The 21,867-nt window shown below is 38.7% G+C and overlaps 2 protein-coding genes across 4 annotated transcripts in view; one reads left to right on the forward strand and one right to left on the reverse strand.

Annotated features, from left to right (window-relative positions):
• LOC106069554 (multidrug resistance-associated protein 1-like) overlaps positions 1–5,038 on the forward strand; it is a 40,668-nt gene extending 35,630 nt beyond the window's left edge. For all 3 annotated transcript variants that reach the window (XM_056010697.1, XM_056010694.1, XM_056010695.1), the window contains exons 33-34: positions 333–527; positions 4,828–5,038. In XM_056010697.1, coding sequence (XP_055866672.1) covers positions 333–527; positions 4,828–4,939 — 307 coding nt within the window. In that variant the 3' untranslated portion in view covers positions 4,940–5,038. The remainder of the gene's footprint in view (positions 1–332; positions 528–4,827) is intronic.
• Positions 5,039–6,480: 1,442 nt separating this feature from the next.
• Positions 6,481–20,412, reverse strand: LOC106076586 (uncharacterized). The gene is made up of 8 exons (XM_056011323.1): positions 20,256–20,412; positions 14,897–15,057; positions 13,394–13,506; positions 12,336–12,387; positions 11,305–11,473; positions 10,373–10,481; positions 7,732–7,841; positions 6,481–6,630 (listed from the first exon to the last, which is right to left on the reverse strand). Exons 2-8 carry the CDS (start codon positions 15,027–15,029, stop codon positions 6,573–6,575), a joined length of 744 nt encoding a protein of 247 aa, XP_055867298.1. The 5' UTR covers positions 15,030–15,057; positions 20,256–20,412; the 3' UTR covers positions 6,481–6,572.
• Between the last annotated feature and the right edge of the window lie 1,455 nt (positions 20,413–21,867).

Genomic DNA, 21,867 nt, shown 5'->3' on the forward strand with positions numbered 1-21,867 from the left:
ATTTCTTTTCCAAATATAGGGTGTGACTTAAATTCATGCATGGTGGCTTGATTTAATAGAATATGTATATTTAATTTTTGAAATGATTACCATATGCTGTCTTTAATAGCTCATAAATTTCTGTTTGAAATCTATAGTTATACAAATCTAGCTAAAACTTTTGATTTTTTAAATAATGGCAATGACTTCAATTCCAAAGATTAAGGATGAGTGAAGGGTTTCACATGACTACACTAATAAATTCTGAATACTTAGCTTGAAAATAATGTTGAGAAATATATAGCATATCCCTTCACTCTTTCATTCTACCTCTATAATTTCATTTCTGCCAGTGTTGGTCAGCGCCAGTTAGTCTGCCTGGCTAGAGCCCTACTGAAGAAGACCAAGATCCTTATTCTGGATGAAGCTACGGCTGCTGTGGACATGGAGACAGACACCTTGATCCAGAACACCATTCGTACAGAATTCAGCAATTGCACAATCATCACCATCGCTCATAGACTCAATACTATCATGGACTATGACAGGTTGTTGCTATAGAGATACAGTTGAAATATTAAATATTTAACAGTGTAAACCAGTGTAAGTCAGAAGACAATCTTGGGTAGCAGGTTCTTACACAAGAAATAGTGTTTATATGCTTATAGCAAAAGTATTTTTGATACAGTATTGGATGCATTTGGAATGTTCAGTCTAGAGCAATGATTTTATAGAAATGTCATATTTTAATCAAACTTTTTATTCAAGGGTCATGTGAAATTATTCTAGATGAGGTAATTTGAAGTTAGCATTGGTTTAGACATTTATGTAGAAATGTATGACAGACAGTGTATTTGTCACTTTAAAAAAATAGGATTAGAGTTTTAACCATTTTAAATCAAAACAAAGCAAGGATCCATTGTTCATATGATTTTACTTATTTCACTAGAGTCAATTTCGATGACTCTATTATGGATTGTGGGTTATCGTCATAATTGTTTCTGTGTGTATCTTTCAGTATGATTTCATATCATTGATAGTTTAATAGAACTCAGGCTGTTTCATGCTGATCTTAGTGATCTTAGTCAATTTGAAATATGAAGTTTGACTGAAAATATTTTATTTTCTAGTGAAATAGCATATTGACCATGACGACCTTGAACATTAATATGGTCTGTATAGTGGAGACTTCTCGTGTGGAGTTTTTGATCTCCCATCGAGCGCCTCCCCAGGTGGCGGATAGGGGAATGCCCTCCAGATATGGTGGGTACCGGGGAAATAAAATACCCGGGGTGGACCAAAATCAAACCTGCTGCCTTGCAGGAAGTGGAGGGATCCACAAAGGCTAGGGCACCTTACCCGAAAATAAAGGCAGCTATCCAGAGAGCTGAAAGGGGCAGCCCCCCAGATGGTTATGCACAGGGCTAACAACTCTGTCATATAAAAAATACTGTTACGAAAGCTAATACACACAAGAAAACCCGGACAGATCTCAACGGAAAACGACCTAGGCCTGGAAAAGGACATGATTTTTGTTTTGCGACATGGAACGTGCTAAGCCTTTATAGAGCAGGTGCGCTAGCCCAACTTACTGAAGTGTTAAAGAAATATAGGATACCCCTTGCAGCCCTACAGGAAATCAGGTGGAAAGACTCGGACATTCTCAGAACCAAGGAGTATACTATATTTTATAGTGGTGGAAGCACTAACAACTTAGGTACAGGTTTTGCTGTTAAAAAGGAAATGGTAGGTAATGTCATTGGATTTAAACCTGTAAGTGATAGACTCTGCTCACTACGTTTGAAAGGAAAATTCTTCAACATATCAGTTATCAATGTTCATGCCCCTACTGAAGATGCAGATGATAACACAAAAGAAGCCTTCTATGATGGACTGGAAAGAATTTATGATGAAGCGCCAAAGCATGACATCAAAATAGTCCTAGGAGATTTCAATGCTAAAATTGGAAAGGAACCAGCATTCATACCAATAATTGGCAAAGAAAGTTTACATGAAGAGACCAACAATAATGGCATAAGATTAGTGGATTTTGCATCAGGAAAAGGAATGTCTATCAGCAGCACAAAATTCCAACATAAGAATATTCACAAGGTAACCTGGATCTCACCTGATGGCAACACCCAGAATCAAATAGATCATATACTCATAGATAAGAGACATGGATCAGACATACTAGATGTAAGAAGTTTCAGAGGAGCTAATGCTGACTCAGACCACCTACTAGTAAAAGCTAAATTTAGACAAAGAATAAGTACCATACACCATTACCAAAGAAAGAGAGCACAGCAATATGATAGTCAAAAACTCACAAAGGATCCACTTGTTGCAGAAACTTATAGAATGGCACTCTAAACACAACTGACAACATTAGAAAAGGACTGCGAAAATAACATAAATGAGCATTGGGAAATAATAAAGCATGCTATCAAAAGAACAGCAGAAGAGGTAGTTGGATTTAAACAAAAGAACGAGAAAATAGGGTGGTATGATGATGAATGCAGACAAACTATAGAAGAGAAGAACAATGCCCGAATGATAATGCTACAGAGAGAAACCAGGAACACTAGACAGCAATACAATGAAGCAAGAAGAAGGGCCACAAAAGTTGTAAGAAAGAAAAAACGGGAATGGGAAAAGTCCAAGATCACTAAAATTGAGGAACTAGCAAAGGAGGGAGACATGAGAGGAATGTATATGAAAATTAAAGATGAAAAGAACGGATTTCAAGCTAGATCACACATGTGTGAGAACAAAGATGGTCAGCTTATTACAGAAAACAGCAGGGTCATTGAGAGATGGGCTGAATACTTTGAGGAGATCCTAAATACCACTGAAGATGGAGACAATGGAGAATATGAACTGCCGCATGGGGGACCAGATCCCTTAGTGAACCCTCCAACACTCATTGAAACATCAGAAATAATTAGGACCATGAAGAATCACAAAGCACCAGGAGAGGACCAAATCACAGCAGAACTAATTAAATATGGAGGGAAAGACTTACATTCCCAAATACACAGACTAATATCAAGAATTTGGGAAGAAGAAGTAATACCAACAGAATGGGAAACGGCTCTTATAACCCCAATACACAAAAAAGGATCCAAGTTAAAGTGCTGTAATTACAGAGGAATCTCTCTACTAAATGTGACTTATAAGATACTGTCTAGGCTTATAACTAAGAGACTTGGAAAATATTCAGAAGAAATCTTAGGTGACTACCAATGTGGTTTCAGACCCAACAAATCCACAACCGACCACATCTTCACACTAAGATGTATACTAGAAAAATGCCATGAATACAACATACCAATCCACCAACTCTTTATAGACTATAAAATGGCTTATGACAGTATCAGAAGGAAATACCTATATGACACACTACATGATTTTGGAATACCCAATAAGCTGACAAGACTTATACATATGACATTAAACAACTCAAAAAGCAAAGTCATAATACAAGGAGAACACTCACGGGAATTTAGGATTAAACGAGGATTAAGACAAGGAGACGCACTTTCCTGCATGCTTTTCAATTTAACACTGGAGAGAGTTATAAGAAATATACACATAAACACAAGGGGAACTATTACTAACTACTTCAGGAGAGAAAACATGGGTCCACAACCAACAGGGACGATATACAGCCAACCTCTACAATACCTTGCTTATGCCGATGACATTGCCTTATTGGGTAAAGAAACCTCTGACATCGCTAGAGCCTTCATACAACTAGAAGAAGCATCTCGACCAGCAGGACTTGAGGTCAATGACAGTAAAACCAAGTACATCACAATGACAAGAGACAATCAAACAGAGGGACAAAATATCAAAATCAAAGACCACGAATTTGAAAACGTCCAAACTTTCAAATATCTAGGAAGTACTATTAATTTCAAAAATGACCTACTAACAGAAATAAAGGAAAGAATAGCAGCAGGCAACAGGGCATTTTATAGCACCCACCATCTACTTAAGAGCAAAATGATTTCAAGTAAAACCAAGAAAATAATATACAAAACTATAATAAGACCAGCAGCAATGTATGGAAGTGAGACCTGGACACTGACAAAGACATCTGAAAATTTACTTAACACTTGGGAAAGAAAAATCCTTAGGAAAATCTATGGTGCCATACAGGATGAAACAGGGTGGAGGACACGCACTAACCATGAGTTATATCAATTATATGAAGACCCACCAATAGTGAACGAAATAAAAAAGAACAGACTACGTTGGGCAGGTCACCTTGAAAGAATGTCAGACAACAGAGGGGCGAAAATCGTATATAGGCAAAAACCAAAAGGCAGGCGACCCAAAGGCAGACCCCGAATGCGATGGATAGATGACGGGGAAGCAGATCTGAAGCAGCTTGGGGTTAGGGCATGGAGACGAAAGGCCCAGGAGAGATCTGAATGGAAGGATGTGTTAAAGCAGGCCAGAGCCCTCCATGGGCTGTAGCGCCACTGGGATGGATAGTGGAGACTTGTATTTTCTCTGTCACACTAGGAGCAGACTTTTCCTCGCCCCACAGTTCAAAATTTCCCCAGGTTTATCCTTCTTCTTTAATAGCATTGTATAACTTGACCCAAATGTATTTGGCGCATCAGCTATTATTTCACTTGAGTTCTCCCAAGTGTACACTTAACCACAGGTTGAGAAAACCTGATTTTTATATACTTAGGTGGCAACTTTAATTATTTCAATAGTCACACTGAAGTAGATTATACTTCATTAGTTAGCAAAAAATTTTAATTATGTTTGAGTGTTTTTTAAGGATGAAGCTTTTTTTTTAATAAAAATTCTTTTTTTTTTTTCTTTCAGAATAATGGTTTTAGATGCTGGGCTTGTGAAAGAGCTAGACACACCAAGCAACTTATTGGCCAATTCTAGATCTGCTTTTTACTCTATGGCCAAGGAAGCTAATCTCATCTAGTCCATGATCTCTGTAGTAAAACAATGTTGTTTTGTAAATATGGAAGTAAATGTGAACTGTTAAAATGCTTTTTGTAATTAAAGAAAAATGTTTTACAAAGTTTTGGACAATCCTTCAAAATGGAAGATTGCTAGGTCTTAGCCCAAACCTCCTGCTGGGTTGCACGGTATGACTGCTTGGGATCGGTGTGAGGACAGTCTTAAATGCATACTAACTATCAGGAGGGAAGTTCTTTGTTGAGAAAGCAGAGAATAACTTTCTAAATGAGAATCACATTCTATTTTATTTTAATAGATATTTTGGAAGTTGTAAGTTTTGAATCCAAATGATGGTGATTGTTGGCAAACTTCCAAAAGCTCATTTTCCTTCCGTTTTAGCATGCAAAAATCAAAAATTTGTTTTAATAGTCACTATGAATCTAGTGCTAGGACCCAATCAGAAAAATCAAAATGTGAATTATATTTCTGTAGTATTTGAATTTTTTTTTTTTTAATTGTAGTGATGTGTCAAAAACACCTTTAATAGTGCTACACCATCTGTGTTTATTCGAAAAAGTTCTGATGAGAAAATTTTAAAAGCCTTAGTATTCATGTTATAAAACAGGTGTCTCAACTTGTAAACATCTGAACAAAAAATAACAACAAAAATAATAAAATAAATACTTGAAGTCCACAACTCACTTATCTACTGCTGATTTTTTATATTAATATTTATTTACAATCCAATGGAACAAATGAACAAATAAATAACTAGAGAAATAAAATGAACATCTGAAAGGAAAAAAAAAAAAGTGTGGAGTTTGTTTGCAAACAGCTACAAAGAATAAAGGAGCAGCTCAGAATTTTAACATAATTGTAACATTTAATGACAGTAGAATTAACATGATTATGTGTCACTAAATAATTTTTTATTTTTTTTTTTAAATTGTAAAAAGATTTTATCTTGAAATGAATTTACTTGTTACCATATAATTAATTTTTTTTTCAATAATGTTTTGATGTTGATGACTTGTGCAAATATAAATATCTCAATAAGAAGCAATAATAAGATTTCCCTTTTTCGATACCAAACAAAATAATTAAATACCAATCATTAATTTCGTTATTTTTTTTTTTTATGGATTCATGGTTTGTTAGGTACAACAACTATACCTTGAGACTCAACTTGATCTGAGAATGGGTGTGGGAGTAATAACTACAAACATTGTACCAGACAAAGTTATTTGATAAAGTCATTTAATAAAGTCATTTGATAATTATTTGATAAAGTTATTTGACAAAGTTATTTGATAAAGTTATTTGACAAAGTTATTTGATATAAACTTTTACAAAGTTTGTATCAACTCTGTCTGCCTGTTTGGACACGTTTTTTCTCCCACGCCCAATCTCGAATTAAGCTGAAATTTAGCAGTTATTTATTTTATCTGAGAACACAATAATCAATAAAAAAAAAATACCAATTAGTTTATTAACTATTGGTAATTAATTATGTCATTTGGTATCAAACAAGGGAAAGAAACTGTACTTGATGATAAAAAAATGTAAACTTGTACAACAGATTTATTTCCTATGTTAATGAAAGGAAACAATTACAGACTCATTACTGGGATTGTCTTGTCTTGTCATGATCTTGATTAGCTAAACTGACAGTGGACATGATTTCCTTCGTTCTGACCAAAGCCGCCCATCAACCTGGTCATAGAAAGGAAATACCTTATCAAATATCTAATATCAAATTGAAATATTGCATGACAATATGTATGGGAATTTTAAAAAAAGTTTTGAAAGTTCCTACAGAAATATCAGGTCCTGGTCCTAGCCAACCACAGCAGGACATTAGTTGGTGACATGTTACCTCACTCCCAGGTAGTACTACATGGGTAGCTCTACGTGACGTTTTTAAGTTCTCCTATTAGACTTTGCGATCTATAGGGCAGATGATGTATAGGTCATCCGTTTCATAGGCGCACGGTTAACGAGGATGTCATGTGGCAAGCACAACGACCAACAGCCTTTACTTTTCGCAAACAATTGTCAGGTACCCGTTAGAGCAGGGTTGACCTAGAGGCACACCAAAAGATACAGAAATAGAAAAAAAAAAACCAGTCTTCACCAGGATTTAAACGCTGGATCCCTCGGTTCGGAAGCCAAGTGCTGTACCACTCACCCCCCCACCCCCCCGAAATGACCCCTCCCCCCCGCATCGGAATTTAGTGACTGATTTTTGCTTTGATTTTGTTTATTTTAGGTGAGATTTTAATACCAGAAATAGTGCCTAGCGCTCCCCCAGACGCCCTTGCTGGCAATGGCGGGGAATCTTCATTTTTTCCACTAACTTCAGGAAGAACCTATTATGGGCACAATAAACGTCTTCCGAAAGAATGAAGGGTCAGAATGTAATAAAGATGATGTACACACACACACACAAATAAATAATTTTTTTTGCTGGGGGGGAGGGGTCGGGGGGGGGGATTCGACAAAAATCCTGGCTACGCCCATGATGTATTTCAAACTTGAGTTCATCTAAATCTTGAGTGTTTATCAAGACAACGACTACCTATGGAGACTCATGTCACTTACAGGTCTATACCCGTGGTTTGCGTTAAAAAACAACAACTTATGTCAGTCACACTCGTAGGGTCAATAAGCATTTGATGTCCAGTTAAACAAAGTGTCATCTGGAGTAGTTGGACAGTGTCCACCTGTTGGTTGTCCAATGTTTCTGTCCTCTGCACTACTAATGTTAATGTATCATAAACTTCGAGTATCACACTCTCTCAGTCTTCAACTCACTTGCAAGTGTTGATGTATTCTTGTGACCGAGTGCTGAGTCTAAGATCCACAGCTTGACCCAGATAATGTTTAGATGTACATGAGTGACATGCGCCTGCCAGTTCTGTGACCTACATTAAAATAACACACAAACATGTGCACTTAAATAAATAAATATGTACACATATCATGGCGACTTTCTTGAACGCTAATGAGTCCTGCAGAATTATAGAGGACATGCCATAGAATTGAAAAGGAACCTAGGATGACTGCATCGCAATTGATGACATCCATAAAAGTAGTGGTTCCCAAACTTTTTCCTTAACGGAACACTCCGCACTGAAAATTTAGTGGAAAACTTTTTTTTTAGAGATTAATTCACGTGGTTACCAACTAGTTAATTATTCCAGTACCTCACGGAACACATATTCAGGCCTCGTGGAACATTAGGTTTCCGCGGAACACAGAATTTCAATGGCAATTGTAGCCCATGATGAAGATTGTACGTCCAGATCAAAAGATCATCAGGGTTTGCAAAGACGTTTCTGCAGGGAACAGTACCAGGAAAAAGGAGAGGCAGACAAAATGGGAATACAATAGCAATTAATAAAAAGAGATTCTAATCCTGGTAATGGAAAGAGAGGAATTGAAAAAGAGAGGATCGACAGATCGTGCGTGGTGCCCCAACCATGTGAAAGTGGTGAATCATGAAAAACGGAAGAAAATAAGAGCATAGACCAAACCTCCAGGTAGCATTTATTGTATATTATTTACAGCTATTTGCCCCGGGCATTCTACCCTGCCTCATAGTGGCGCCCGGGTGAAAACGATCGTAAAAGGAAACGATTAGGCTAAAGGGTAGCAAAACAAGACTCCCGTGGGGGTGCCTAAGGGGGTGCGAGAGCATCCTCATTGCATTGTGCGGAGTTGTAAAAAAGCTCCCACAACCTTGTCACAATCCAGGCGCTGTTACTCAAGAGGCCGTTACATAAATGGCGTGTCCCGCACAGTTAGCCTGGTATAGAAAAGGAAAATGGCGGGGGGTCTTAGTGTACGCGGTCTCTTGCCGCGAGTTTGACCCACCAGTCAGACAGAACAGTGTAGCCTACACTCTTCTCATTCAGGCCGGTGAGAGGGAACTCTTGTTCACTTTTGCTGGCCTAGAGTTCCAAGAGCCGAAGGCTCAACTCTACCTGACAGTTTAAGAAGAAGAAGAAGAAGAACAGCTATTTGCAAGCCGACACTAACAGCTGAATAGATCTAAGTGGAGAACGAGCAAAAAAGGAAGGGTCACAGATTGCAGATGCCATACACAACAGTAACAGAGGGAAGGGCGAAAGTGCAACAGCGCCTGGTAATTACAGATGCCCAACATGTGACCGCAGCTCTTCATCAGGGATTGGCCTCTTTGTCACACAAGAAGTTGCAAAGGGAAAAGATCGTCTCTCGAGACGTAAAATGCCACACATTTGCAAGCTATCCCGACACGATCAACGAATACTGATTCGCCTCTAAAAAAAGACACATCAGAATGAGGTAACACATGTGCTGGATGCTGAAAACTTGAACCATCGAAACGCGTTTGTGAAGTGTGTCACCAGAGAATGCCGACCGTGTCCTCCAGATCTGTACACTTTATTGAGACGTCTGAGCTAGAAGTTTGCTCCAAAATATCCTTATGGAAGAAAACCTGTTTGAAGAGCTGCCTGGGATATAGGACAAGACGTCTGAGCTAGAAGTTTGCTCCAAAATATCCTTATGGAAGAAAACCTGTTTGAAAAGCTGCCTGGGATATAGGACAAGACGCCTGAGCTAGAAGTTTGCTCCAAAATATCCTTATGGAAGAAAACCTGTTTGAAGAGCTGCCTGGGATATAGGACAAGACGTCTGAGCTAGAAGTTTGCTCCAAAATATCCTTATGGAAGAAAACCTGTTTGAACAGCTGCCTGGGATATAGGACAAGACGCCTGAGCTAGAAGTTTGCTCCAAAATATCCTTATGGAAGAAAACCTGTTTGAACAGCTGCCTGGGATATAGGACAAGACGCCTGAGCTAGAAGTTTGCTCCAGAATATCCTTATGGAAGAAAATCTGTTTGAAAAGCTACCTGTGATATAGGACAAGTTGTCAGAGCCTCCACTATAACATGATACTGAGAACATAGAAGAAGAAATTTCCGACAGAGAGACCAAAATCGTATTTTTATTATTATCAAATTATTTTTTGTGTGCAGTTAATATGAAATGCCTAAAACTGTTTAGATGCTTTGAGGGGAAATGTATGACACATGACAGTCCACAAAATAACTAAAAAGTTTCGAAAACTATCATCTTATCTTATAAATTACAGACTTTACATTAAAAGAGAAGATGATTACGACCTACTTTTATTGACCAAATATATATAATATATATATATATATATATATATATATATATATATATATATATATATATACATATAAACAAAATAATAGGAAAACTATTTTTTGAATGTAAAAAAATATTTTTAAATGATTATAATAAAAAAAATTAGAAAGCAAGCATCTACATGTCTAGGTTTTCTTAGAGCGCGTGGATTAATCTGTTTAATTGAATTTTTAAAAAAAGGGGGACTTCAAAAAAAAAAAAAAGGCCATCACTTTACAAAAGTATAGGACTTACATAGACCTTGCCCTTGCTGACCAGTGTAATAAGATACGTTAACAGTTTGTCAGTTAGGCAGACGCTACCTCCAGGGGCTGGTCCTGTTTTACATTCACTGCATGAGTAGCTGGGAACAAAATGGAACATTTATTTTTAGTAGAACAATCATGCAACAAACAAGAAAAGTTTTGTTTTTTAAAAGACAATACCTCCATTATACTGCCTCAAATAAAATAAAATTAAATTTGAAAAAAAATATTAAAAAATCGACCTCGTACTTTAGCACCGTAAGCTCTACTATAAAAACATGTACAAACCACAGACCTATATAAATAAATATATAAGTTTCTGGTACACACGTAAAAAAGATGAGAATACGAGACCAGATGGTTGGAACGACTGACATTAAGTTATTGAGGACTTAAAGAGCTAGAGCTAGTCTGGAGTTGCAGCCCGCGTGAATATCATCCGCTAGAATTAAACTCTTTGAGCTCTTATGTGGGAGCTAAAACTCTGAAAAGAAGGATAAACAGAAATAACCCTATAGCTTAGGACCCCCACATTCTGAGGCGCTCAAAATGGCCAAGGGATATTTTTATTTTAAATAAGACGCAATAGAAAAACCGCCTAATGTTGTCAGCAACATGGAAGTAGCCAGAGGGGGGAGTTGGTTTTATAAGAGGCCCCTTGTCTCAAATTGCTTAGGGTCTAAATTTGGTCTTGTTATATAATTTCTAAGGATGATAAAATAGCGATGGTACTGTGTCCAGCAATTAAAAAATTTATTAACTCAAATCTATTAATTTGAGTGTTAATTTTAAAAAGTCTAGGCCTAAATATAAATACATCTGAGCCGGAATTCAAGCAAATTTCATATTTTCTATACAGCAAAACCTTACTTTTTTTCTTTTCTCAAAGTGTTTAAAAAATATGAGGGTATATAGGCTTACTTTGACCTGGAAGCTCTAAGTCCTTTACACATATCTCTGATATTATTGTAGGCATAGGCGTTGTCCTGCTTCCCTGAAGGGTGGGACATTGCTAAACCCAAATCGCCAGAATTATATTTCTGCAGGAGTGTACATGCCTTGTCCTTTGCTGAGGTGGGGCATGCTGAGGCTAAACAGAGATATAGAACAGAATTATCGTATATTGTTATAAGTGTGTGTGTGTGTGTGTGTGTGTTTCTATGGTGACGGTGAGAAGGAGTTAACGATTGGTTGGTGGCCGTGCAGTGTGAATGATGCAAGATAAGCGATATTGTTGTCTTGTACCTTAAGGTCAGACAGACGACTCCAGATTGCCAGAGTGAAAAGACCTTTTTTGTAAGTTAATTTTATTTAAAATACCATTTTATATTATTACTAATAAGGTCTAATACATTTATTTCATTTCATCTCAGGTTGAATTTGTTTCTATTGTAATAAAAAGTTATTTTAGTTTTGATCACAAAGAAGTTATTTTAGTTTTGATCACAAAGAAGTTATTTTGTTTGTTCACGTTTTTTCTTGGCATTTTACATCTCAAGAGACGATCTTTTTTCCCTTTGCAACTTCTTGTGTGACTAATGAGGCCAATCCTTGATGCAAAGCTGCCGTCACAGGTTGGGAATATGTAATTACTAGGCGCCGTTGCATTTTCACCCTTCTTTCTACTACTGTTGTGTATGGTATCTACTATGTGGGACCTTTCCTTTATGCTCGCTCTCCATGTGGATCTATCCAGTGCCACTTTTTCCCAGCTGCTAGATCTAATGACGAGTCACAAGATTCGGAAATAAATTGGTCAACAGGTCAAATAAGGATTATAAGGTTGGACATCACTGCATTACAGTCTCCCCCTGGAGGTGTCTGTTTGTTAAGACAAGAAAAACAAAGCAGTAGTACTGCAACGAATACTAAAATATAAACAGAGTGTTTTTTATTTCCTTTTTTTTATGTTGAATATTGTATCAATCGAATTTCGTTGGTTTTAAACTTACCGCACATAGATTCTGGTTGTATATCCAGATAGTTGCCAGCGACCCAGACCAACTGTAATAAACGAAATAGATATTCGGTAAACAAAACAACAACAACAAAAAAAAACTTTTGTCAGTGGCACTTACATATTGTAACATTTTACAATAACTGCATCGTTCACCAGACTATTTAATGCAACACCTTTTTTTTTAAATGACATGGTTTTATGATTTTCGTTAAAAAGTATCAAAATTATACTAACTAGTGGCGTTAATAGTTAAAAAAAAAGGGGGGGGGGGGCTGATAGGAATTTCTGGCACTCCTTTTCTTATCAAAACCCGTTTCATATTTTTTTAGAATGTAGAAGGAACAAACTAAAGGGAAGGGAAAAAAAAAACTAAGTTTTTATTTCTAGGCCCACTCATGGCCCACTCATGGACCACTCTAGTTAAAAAACGTTTTATTAATCTTTCTACACACAAAAATAAAAAAAAATATTAGCGCGATATCTTTGCGGGAACACAGAACTTTAGGCTATGTAATTTTCTACTGAATTTAAAAAATTATTTGCTTTGAAAAAACAAACAAATCATAATCAGACAAGGTAATAAAAAGAGTTTATTTAATGAACTCGTCGGCGGCCCCCGCGGGTCACTCAAACGCACACATGAACAAACATTTGCGAATGAACAGGAAATGCGCTTTATGTTTCCTTAATAATATTAAAACTCAATTCCTACTTTATGTTCGAATAATTCAGTACACTAAAAAAAAAAAATATTTTTTCAGTGAAAAAAAAGTGATAAGAATCGAACCCACGACATTCACAATAACATCAATACGCTCTATCAATTTCGCTACCCAACCTAAATACAATGTGGGAAAAATGCTTGCTTAAAAAACCTTTCGTAATAATCCTGTTTAATTATATTTACCCATGAAAAAAAAATATAATCTAATAGTGGAATCTGTAAAAGGTTTGTATTTCTGAGCATAAGATGAGAATACTTAATTTAATAATGTTTCTACTTCTATATCTAAAGGTGTACTGTAACTGGTACCAGGTATAACAACTTACCTGCCCTGCGTACAGTATCTGATACGAGGTATAACTGTCAACTGTCTGACCACCACTGTTCACTTTGCCACAAGCGCCACTGTCTAAAACCTGAACCACTGGACTATATCCAGCTAGGAGTTAAAAACATATTACATTACTTTACCGGAGTCCAGATCTAGTAGACGAGTAAAAAACTTACAGTATTTTGTGCACCTACGAGCATATGACCTCTTCTGACACCATTTTAATGTCATTAGTATGGAGATGATACATAACACACATGACATCTTTCAAGTCAGACTTCCCGGACCCTAAACTTAATTAGCGTTTAAATATACACAACACAAGAAGTCATACAGTTACCAAATGCTGTTGTCCAATACGCAATAGTCTTATCACTCAATAAAAATTAATGCACTGCAGTGTAACTGGCTACAAACTAAGAACTAACTCTATGGAGACTTACTTTGTGATACAACATTCGGCCCAAGAAGCTCAAACTCGTATCGAGTTGAAATTGTAGCCTCTGGGGCACTATTTCAATAAAGGCCCTGTTGCACTATTTCAATAAAGGCCCTGGTGCACTCTTTCAATAAAGGCCCTGGTGCACTATTTCAATAAAGGCCCTGGGGCACTATTTCAATGAAGGCCCTGGTGCCCTACTTCAATAAAGGCCCTGGGGCACAATAACAATAAAGGCCCTGGTGCACTACTTCAATAAAGGCCCTGGTGCACTATTTCAATAAAGGCTATGGTGCATAATTACAATAAAGGCCCTGGGGCACTATTTCAATAAAGGCCCCGGGACATTCTTTCAATAAAGGCCCTGGTGCACTCTTTCAATAAAGGCCCTGGTGCACTCTTTCAATAAAGGCCCTGGTGTACAATTACAAAAAAGTCCTGGGGCACTATTTCAATAAGGCCCTAGGACACTCTTTCAATAAAGGCCATGGGGCACTCTTTCAATAAAGGCGTTGGGGCAGTGTTTTCATAAGGCCTCAGGAACAGTATTTTAATGAAAGCCCTAGCGCAATATTTTTGTAAAGCCTTGCCCTCGTTTGCTGGAGTAAAGACACACCAAAGTACTCATACATTATTCAATCCCAGTTTTCTTTGTTTCATGTTTAGTATACATGTTTATAGTATATGGCAGATGATGTAAAGGTCATCTGCTTCTGTGGCCTAATGTTAATTAGGGTGTCATGTGGCCAGCACAACGACCTACCGCCTTCACTTTTCCCCAACTAATGTCAGGTACCCATTAGAGCTGGGTTGACTCAGAGGCGCCCAAAGATCCCGAAATTAAAAATCCCAGTTTTCCTCAGGATTCGAACCCGGGACCCCCGGTTCGGAAGCCAACCGCTCATCCGCCGCGTCTCCAACTTGTTTTTTTTTTTTTGTGTAGCCCGCTTCCCGCCCCTTTGCTCTTTTTTTAAAGGCAAGGCCCTAGGTGGTCTCGCTGTCTGCACAGTTTTAAAACCATGTGTGGCAGTAAGTTTGAAATAAGAAACTTGTTCTTACCTGCGAGCCTGGCCTTGACATTGTCGGTGTTGATGCAGACGCACTCTCCCACTTGGACATCGTCCTGGAACAGAGCTGCACGAACTGTGTTGACCACTGTAAAAATGACCACTACTGCAATCTTCCACATCATGTTGATTGAACGAGAAGAACGCCCTGATCTATGTAAATGTTGCAAGATTCTTTTGAATTAATTCTATATTGAAATAGTCAATTCTTATAGTGTCCGTAAATCTATCGTGGTCAGCAAGGGAGGTGATAACCCTGACGTAACTATTGCCATGTAGTTTCTCTAATATTACTACTAGATTCTACTTCAGGCTGGTTAAAGAAAATTACGCAACGAATGTCTCTTAATAGCTGTTAATAGCGTGCTTTGGTTGGCTAGAGAAGGACAAGAACAAATCTCAATTCCCAACAACCCATATATACATATATATATATATACGCTGAGCTTGCAGAAGGAGTCAGACACAAGGGCCACCAAGACTAACCTACAGAGATTTCTGCAAGCGAGACATGAGAGCCACGGGCATCGACCAAAGTATGTTGGAGGAGATAGCCCAAGACCGGACAGCATGGAGACAGACTGTATAGTATACGTGCTGGTACGAACTTTGCTGAATGCAAAAGAAACGAAGCTGCGTCAGCCAAGAGAAAGAAAAAGAAAGCTGCCCTGTCAGCTAGCCCACGGACAGATGAATATTCATGCACGAACTGTGGCAAACTCTGCCGCTCCAGAATTGGCTTGATCAGTCACTCCAGATTCTGTCCCGTCTCAAGACGCAACCAAAGCCAGAGACTCATCTGGGCGCATCCATTGTCTTCCGAGACAGAAGGAGCCATATATAAATATTAATATATACTTATTATTGTTATATATATATATATTTCTCTCTGTCTATCCGAGTCCATTCGTTATTTACGGCCTGAACACTGGCCTGTAACGTCACAACCTGTGGGTAGCTTAGAGATGGGAATCGAACCCAACTTGTCAAGTTCGGGTTCGGTTCGGTCAGATTTAAGTTCGGGTTCCGTTTGGTTCGCTCAGGTCTAAATTTCAGGTTCTGTTCTATAGTATGAAATTAGGTGATAGCAAAATTAGGTACATGTAATAATGTTTAATTTAATTATTAATTAGAAAAAAAGCCATATGAAACCTTACTCGGCCGGTGGGCCGATTTTTACCAACATTTGTGTCGCGGGCCACATAAGAGAAAAGAAACAAAAAAAAAATTAAATTAAATAAAACACTTTCGTAGAAACCCGTGGATATATATATATATTTTTAAAGTTTCTCTTTTAGACCTTGCGATGTATAGGTACATGATGTAAAGGTCATCTGTTTCTGTGGTCCACAGTTAACGAGGGTGTCATGTAGCCATCACAACTCCCAACCGTCTTGACTTTTCCACAACTATACGTCAGCTACCCATTAGAGCTCAGAGGCGACCTCAAGATCCCGTAATTAAAAATGTCAGTATTCACCATGATTCTAACCCGGGACCCCTTCGGATCGCAAGCCAATCGCGTTACCACTTAGCCACCGCGCCTCCCACTTGACTATAATACTGACACTAATTCATGGGATGTAGGAAGTTTTTCCAAAACCAACTTCTGAAGATGCCACTGCACTGATGAGACACCAAGTTGAAGTCCTAAATCTAGATGCTCGTCTGTGAGGCGATTACGCCACAATAGTTTCGCCCCTTTACGCCTTCTGTATAAAGAGTTGCAATTTCGTTCTCGACCTGTATGGCGACATTTATGCACTACGCAAGACAGCAGGGTTTCTGTCCAGGGCTTTTGCCAGAGAGGATTTGAGCCTCTCAAGCCCTCACTCTAATGGAGTCTGATGATGGTGAATTTCGTTTAGAAGGCGCTTATATCAGCCTGATTCAACTTCTTGCCACAGAGGTTCCGTTTGATTTGACAATTTTTCTAATAACTCATGCTGCCAGTTTGCTATGTCATCCAGTCATACTTCTGGCGGTATCAGTAGTTACTCCCACTAATTTCTCCTAAAGGGAAGAAGTCTGCTTCTCCACGATGTCTGAAACTTCTTTAACACGTCTTTGCCACTGGTGGTCCCAATGCATGTTCCTTATAGTAGATATCCTTTCTATGATTTTAAAATTGCTTTACGCACTGCGAATAAGTAACAAGAGTTGAACTCTATCAGAGATGACGCCGCTAATGGTAAACATTCTCAACTCTGCTGCTCTATCTCTTAGTTTTTAATTGAGATTTCTAATTGTCATGCGAAGAAGAGTGGCGGCTTCAAGAGCATTCTTATTTTTCATGACACATTTCTTCCATTACTGATAGTAACACCTATAAAAAAGACTTTATTTCACTACTTAAAATGCCCTTACCGCCGACACATTTTCTTGTCTCTTCTTGGTAGATATTCTCGTTAATCCTGTGACGAAACGCGTCCCTTCTCAATACAGAACTGACCAGTGCGGAACTACCCCCCCCCCTTTTTTTTTTACCACTAGTTAGCATTGTATAGCCTCCCCTCAACACTAAACTGACCAGTGTAGAACACAAATATCCTATTACAACGACCACCAAATTATAGGCCATAAACACACATCCCAAGTTATGCCCCAAACGACGGACTTGCGGGAGGTTTGGACTAGGAAGTAAACTATCTTCAACTCTGAAGGAACATCCGAAACATGTAAAACATTTTATAACAAACAAACGACGAAACAAACGTACGCAGCCATTAAGTCCAGGAAAATTAAAATTTAAAGTTACGCCCCAAACGCCTGAACAAACACGTAAAGTCCAGGGACATTAAAATTTGGTGTCCACGTACTTCACTTTGAGTCGACACTCCTAACGCCCACCGCCCACGGCTATTCAAATAGCTCCGGTCCACTGTGCCATCGAGCGATGGTCCAGCCTGATAATTGTTGCATGGTTCCGCTTTCATCCTCCTTCGCCCCAAGGTCGCGGGTTAAAGAAGTCAGGTGAGTGAGCCTCAAATAAAAAGATTGGTCCAATTTAACAATTCTAAATTCGAAAGACTCGATGGCCATTGGGTCGTCGATACTTTAACGTACCGCTCGGGAACCTATAAAAGCCGGAGACGAAAGTTTCAGGTTAATGCCGTTCTAGATCAGAATCACTGAGAAGTCAGAAGACTCTCTACGATTCGTTTGGGAACTTATGTGAGGCAAAGCGGGTGAGTTGGAAAAACTTTATCATTATTATTTAGTGTGTCTTCGCCTGTAACATTTATGTTCATGTATCATTACCATGTTAACACTTGTTTGCTTCCAAACATTACATTTGTAAATCTCTATGAATATGTGCTCCTCGTTTACTCGTCAATGTTGACTGTACTCCCAACGGGGGACATCCACCCTTCAACTTAGTTAACCCTATTGTCTATTTATGCATTTGTTATTCGTTCATATCCATATTCATCTGGACCTACTCGCGTCTAGATTATTTCCTTACCTGTGCACATGTACCTCTATATGTGCACACATATATATACATTATAATTATGCTTGTTTTTGTTATGCACATACTGTGCTGTTACCATGCATCCTTAGGCCCGAGAATCAGTCTCGCGTGTCTACCCGGCGCCTTCGAGGTCACGGTCTACCCCACTATTTTCGGCTTTTCGGCCTGCACAGTTATGTGCCCTTTTCTAGCCCCCCCCCCCCCCCCCCCCCATTTTTTTTCCCTTCTTCTTGTCACGGTCCTCTGGTCACGAACGACCGTGGACTTGTTTACCTGTGGGTCAATGATGTCACAGGGGTTACAAACCTGTAATATGGTCCCCCTGTTTCCCTCCTCATTTATGCCCCTGCCTTGTACATTTATAGGTGTATTCGCAATATTATTATTATATTATTTGTACAGCAATTATTATTAGACCTAGTGAAATGTTGTTGGCATGTATCTTATTTAGTCTGAGGGAGACGCTCCTACCAAGGATGCGCCCCTCGCCAACCAACCTGTATGGTTTAATAATTCAGGCTCCTCTCACGTCTCATCTCATTGCCTCCTACATCAGGGCTGGCGTGTTTTGTTACCTGAAGGTAGACCTCAGCAGCTCTCCACACATTCCCGTTGAGGGTGAGTCACTCATTACCCTCGACCAGAACTGACGGCATTCCAGACTGAAGTCCCAGGACCGGTCTGCACCTACTACGGGAGTAAGCCCACCGCGTGGCATCCCCATATTCATCACACTAGTGCCTGCCTACCCGCAGTACACCAGCAACTGGCTGCCAGCACAACGGAGCTTCAACTTACCCCACCCCAAAGGAGAACCTTGAATACAGATAAGTGAGATAAGTGAGAGACAGCCGAATAAGCAAACCATACACGAGTTTTTATGAGCAACATCCCAGTGATGATATTATCTTAAAAGTTATCATTAAATCCGAAATCCTTTTGTACACCCCCCCCTTCCTCGCTGATTGTATTTCTTCTTAATTATCCTTTATTAAATATTTGTTCTTCCACAAAATCATTAAGCTTTGCGTTTTCCTTGTGCCTGTCTATGTGCCTATATAATACCAACAAAATATTTGTGGCTCTATGACTTAACCCCTAGAAGTCGCAGGTCATCATCCCCATCGGAAAGTGCCAACGGACAGATCGGCGGACTTATTCCACCACAAATCCTCTAATCTCTAGGCGTTTTATAGCAATCTTTTCTTGGTGGCTCAAACTAAGAATGACGCAATATTTGTTTATGTTTTTGATTTCAAAATGCTGTTTGAATGTACGTTCTTTAAAAACAGCCACACACGTGTCTATACCAATAAAATATAGTGGCTTATTTTCGTGCTCCATAAAAAGGTAAAGATCTGTCCAACTTTTCCTGGTAGTTTCAACATTCAGAGTCTACTTTTCGTTTCTTCGACTCTCCCATTTCATTAACGCACAAATATTAAATGTTACGGTATCATTCGAGGTGAATGAAAAGAAGACAAGCCAAAATGATCCAGCTGAGTTTTCCAAAAAATAAAAACAGTCAAATCATCTCACTAAAAACATTTATTAAAAATGTTTCTTACTAAAAAATAGTGCAACATCTTTGATTCAGTTCGGTCAAGGTAAGGACAGTTAGTTCGGTTCATACCGATCAGTTTTAAAGTTCGAGTTCGGTTCGTTTCCCATCTCTGGTTTAGACCAACAGCTCATTGCTACGTCAAACAGACCTCTTAGGTTGAAGGTCAGTGGTCAGGCCTTCTGTAACGACTGGTCTCGGTCTATCTATCTATCTTCTATCTATCTATCTATCTATCTATCTATCTATCTATCTATCTATCTATCTATCTATCTATCTATCTATCTATTTAAATTTACACAATAAAAGACTAACCTGACAATGGTTATACAACCACTTTCTGTAGCTCTCCAATAAATGTGTGGTACTAGATAGTCGTTCACAGCTGTTTATATCTCCTGGCCAGTTGTTTATAATCACGTGTCATAGTCTCACATCTAGATGTAGACCAGGATGTGTTTTTCAAATGAAAATTAAAAGACATTTATAGTTGCCACCCAGTTTGTCCACCAATCTGGGTTTCTACCCGGAAATTTAAGAGCGTAAAGTGTCTATGAAGTAATCACATGATATTGTAAACACTAGTTTCACTCAATGTACGAAATAAAAGATTCCTACTTACAAAACAAAAATATAAATATATTTAATAAAGATGAACAATTGAGTCACAGCCCTAGTTTGTCTTTTAATAAATTTATTATGTGCTCCTCTTTCTCAGAAGCTAGTAATGAACATAACGATTTCGTCAAGCAAACAAATGGCTTTTTATCCTGCCATTGTACACTGTATGTAAGGGGCAGAACTCTTTTTGAGATACATTCAAAATAATAAGATTTTAAAAAAGTAAAATAAAGTTCCTTTTCAGACCTTGCGATCTGTGGGGCAGATGATGTGAAGGTCCTCTGTTTTTTTGGCCAATGGTTAGCAAGAATGGTGTCATGTGGCCAACACAACTACTTTCCCCAACTACAATCAGGTACCCATTATAGTTGGTTGGACTCAGGGGCGTAATTTATAATCCCGAAATAAAAAAAATCCAGTTTTCACCGAGATTGGAACCCGGGACCTCTCGGTTAGGAAGTCAAGCGCCTTACCTCTCAGCCACCAGCTGCCCCCCCCCCCATAAAAAGATTACATGATAAATACAAGGAAATAATCCCTGATTACACCAACAGCATGGAACATGTAAGAAGAATGCGTCTCTGACTTAAGCATTCAGACTAGAAAAGTGATTAACAGATTTGATCAGCATAAATACATTGCTGTTACATTCTCTACGATGTGGGGTCAGAGAAGAATAGGTGTTAAGTCTGTTTATGTATTGGTCGATGAAAGGCTGATGCAACATTGGGTAAGAGTAATGCAAAGAAATGGATAAAAAAAAGAGATGAACGACTGGTGAAAGCTGGAGACATAGACGACTTTAGTTCTGGGATACAGGGATAGTTAATGCATTCTAGGATTTTAAGAGCCCGAATGTCTAACAAAGAAACCAGCGCGACCACTGTCGAGCTCGTGAGTGATTCTCGATCAAGTCTATTAGACATGAGTGGCGTTGGGGTATCGTTACCCTTAATAAAAGAGGCAGTCTTGGCGCAGATAACATCCGCTCATTTATTGGAGCTGTCTTTTTTTATGCAGTGGACGCCCTTGCATAGCGGCGTGAGGGGAAAGGAAGTGGCAGACATCCAATAAAGAGGGAGCACTTAATAAATTTATTCAAACAGAAATCCGAACACTCATTTTTAAGAAGAGGCTAAAATGTTGTGAGCGATCCTCAAGAGGCCCGTGGCGTCTGGCAGAATATGCGTCACCCAGATCGCGACGATTCGTGGTGGTGGTTGATGAGGTCAGACCAGGCAATCATTGCGTAGTGTGGGAAGGAACACTGTCCTATTGGTTCATACTTTACCCGGTTCCGCCCGAA

This window comes from Biomphalaria glabrata, chromosome 14 (assembly GCF_947242115.1).
Source record: "Biomphalaria glabrata chromosome 14, xgBioGlab47.1, whole genome shotgun sequence".
Lineage (NCBI taxonomy): Eukaryota > Metazoa > Mollusca > Gastropoda > Planorbidae > Biomphalaria > Biomphalaria glabrata.

Coding starts and splice junctions, on each gene's coding strand:
- LOC106076586 (XM_056011323.1), bottom strand. CDS start 15,029: ATGATGTGGAAGATTGCAGTAGTGGTCATTTTTACAGTGGTCAACACA. Junction 12,388..13,393: donor AGATACTGTACGCAGGGCAG/GTAAGTTGTTAT, acceptor CGTTTATTACAG/TTGGTCTGGGTCGCTGGCAA. Junction 11,474..12,335: donor ACAACCAGAATCTATGTGCG/GTAAGTTTAAAA, acceptor ATCTCTGTTTAG/CCTCAGCATGCCCCACCTCA.